The sequence below is a fragment of the Propithecus coquereli genome, unplaced genomic scaffold, assembly GCF_000956105.1.
Source record: "Propithecus coquereli isolate 6110/MARCELLA unplaced genomic scaffold, Pcoq_1.0 Scaffold20, whole genome shotgun sequence".
In the NCBI taxonomy this organism is placed as follows: Eukaryota; Metazoa; Chordata; class Mammalia; order Primates; family Indriidae; genus Propithecus; species Propithecus coquereli.
The window spans coordinates 13239211-13241827 of NW_012144967.1; the positions used below are offsets into that span (position 1 = coordinate 13239211).

General features: G+C 52.7%; 1 protein-coding gene across 3 annotated transcripts in view; it reads left to right on the top strand.

Annotated features, from left to right (window-relative positions):
• Window positions 1-1067: 1067 nt before the first annotated feature.
• Window positions 1068-2617, top strand: part of PRC1 (protein regulator of cytokinesis 1) — a 23485-nt gene continuing 21935 nt past the window's right edge. For 2 of the 3 annotated variants that reach the window (XM_012643762.1, XM_012643763.1), the window contains exon 1: window positions 1068-1319. In XM_012643762.1, the coding sequence (XP_012499216.1) occupies window positions 1309-1319 (11 nt within the window). In that variant the 5' untranslated portion in view covers window positions 1068-1308. The remainder of the gene's footprint in view (window positions 1320-2617) is intronic. The other variant, XM_012643765.1, reaches the window with a different exon arrangement.

The following is a 2617-nucleotide window of genomic DNA, read 5'->3' on the forward strand; positions in this document are numbered from 1 at the left end:
AGGTTTGGTGGGGAGGGCATATTAATAATGGGAGCATTCAATAATTACACTTCCAGAAATCACCCGTGTGAAAATAATGCAAGAAGCAGAGATTCATGTATGAAGATATTCAGCTCAGTGTTACCATAAAAATTACTATGTAGGCCCAGAAAGGTGGTTCACACCTGTGATCCCAGCACAGGGAGGCTGAGGCAGGAGGATCGCCTGAGCCCAGGAGTTCGAGGCTACAGGAAGCCGTGATCACGCCATTGTACTTGAGCCTGGGCGACAGGGCGAGACCTCGTCTCTAAAAAAAAAAAAAAATGACTATCTAAGTATGTATCACAAAATGGCTGAATTATGAGATATCTACACACCAGAATATTATGCAACCATGAATCACTCAAAAAAATGTGATACTGAAGCATTTAGAGATGTAACATGTTCATCGAGAAAAGCAGGATACAAAAGTATCCTGGCGATCCTAGTCTACTGCAGCCTCCAACTCCTGGCCTCAAGCGATCCTCCCGCCTTAGCCTCCCGTTTCATGTAATCGTTTATGAACTCTCGTAATTTGAAAGAAATCCACGCCCAGTTGATCTCCATTTATTCACCCGTCACGTGGCCGGCGCAAGTCGCTCAATGTTTCGAGTGTTCGCTCCCCTGCAGTGGCGGTAACCGCCGCCTCCCAGGGTTGCTGTGGACGTTAAACGGGATAACCTGTGTGGGGAGTGTTCGCTATCGCTGCCCGTCCTCGCAGTGCGAGGTGTCCTACACGCGGGGAGGATTCCCGCCTAGATCAGCTCCACGGCTCGCTGCCCGGAGGAGCGAGGGCCGCGAGGTGGGCGCTGGGCCTTCCCACCGAGCCGGCTTCCGCACCCGGGCCGCTCGGGACAGCGACTGCTCCCGCCTCCTTCCCGGCGGCTCCCGGGCGGCGGCGCGCACTTCGAATCAAAACGGCTCGGGGCGGAAGGGGCCGGAGGACGCGCGGGCCCGAGAGGCACCTCCCACCCCGCCGCCGCAGAGCGCCCAAGGCCGCACCCGGCAGCGCGGCGACGCCAACCTCCGCCCCGGCGCGGGGACACGCCTGCGCACTCGCTGCTCGCCGCCGGAGGGGCGGGGCGGGGGCGGGGCCTCCCGAGGAGCGACGGGACGCGACGCCAATCGCGGGGCTGCTTCGCCCGTGGCTCGGTTTGAAATTCTGCGGGCCCAACGGCTCGCGGAGCGGCTGCACCGAGCGAGTTCGTCGGTCTTTGCGGTGGTTGCTGCGCTCGGGCCCGCGAGGAGTAGGTCGGGGGCCTTGACTCTCGGCTGCCTGGAGCGTCCGCCATGAGGAGAAGGTGCGGGTTGCGGGGAAGTCGAGGGGACGTGGGAGAGAACGACGCCCGTCTCGGGTGCGGCTCCGAGATAGCCCCCCGCCCGGGGTTAGGGTGTCCCGGCAGCCCGCGTCGAGTGAGGCCGGGGCTCGGCAGGGCCCAGGCGAGGCCTGACGCGATTTTCCCGGCGGCCGCAGGTTCCCGCAGGCCCCGACGCCGGGCTTGGGCCGAGCGCTGGTTCGGGGCCCGCGCAGGCTCCGGGCCGGGGCTCAACGCTTGCGCCCGGCAGCCCCACCCTCCCCGCCGGCGGCGTCGCAGGTGCCGCTCCTTGGCTAGATGGCTGGTTCTAAGTTCTGCGTCTTCTGTGGTCATGGCTGCTTACTTCTCTTTAAACAAAGTCTCGAAGTGTATTTATCATTTTGCTTTGTGTCTGGCATCCGGTGTTATCATTTTATTGGATTGGGAAGATACCTTGGTTTCCTTGCAAGTTAAGAATCTCTGATTATGGAATCCTTTTTCGGTCGTTTTAACATCTTCCTAGGCAGTGCTGGGGAAGGACTGTCTTGAAATCGGGACCTGACGGGTGACATTGCCACTTGACAGCCTTGTGTCTTTGGGCAAGATATTAAATGTCAGTTTTCTCATTTTTGAAATAAGAATAATATCAGTGCATAGGACTTTTGTGTTGAGCTATACAAATGTTAACTTTATTTTCTGAAAGTAGTGGGTGAAGTATTGTGATGATTCCGTATTAAGTAATTTGTAGTTATTAGTCGAAGTGATTATACTAAGGCTTTGTAAGATTCTTTGTTGCATGATCACTAATTCTGATCGGTCTTTTTCAAGTGCTTGCCCTTGGGACAATGGGAATTGAGTACAAATCATTGGTACCACTGGAAAAAATGAATCTCAGTATAAGGTTATGAACTTCAAATATTTTATTATCTAAAGGACAGTATATTTAAGCTGCTGTGGGTGTAAGCTAATGATGCATTCTAAGGAAGTAAAACCTTAAATGACATTTACAGGAAACTTATTCAAAGTCCATTAACAGTTTATGGATTGTTCACGCATCTTATGCTTTCAAAGGAGTGAATGAAGGGGGAGAAAAAGTGACCTGTTAACTTTGGTTCCAGGCTGATGGAAATAATTCGACTTTTGTTTTTTTTTTTTGTTAAAGCTAAGTATTAATAGAATATAATTAGACTTTAAAACAGCAACTGGGATTACTCTACTAACCAAAACCAGATTTTGGGTAATCTGGATTTCAGGTATTCATATTTAGAAAGGACTGTGAGAAATAGGCCTCAGAAACCTAAGGA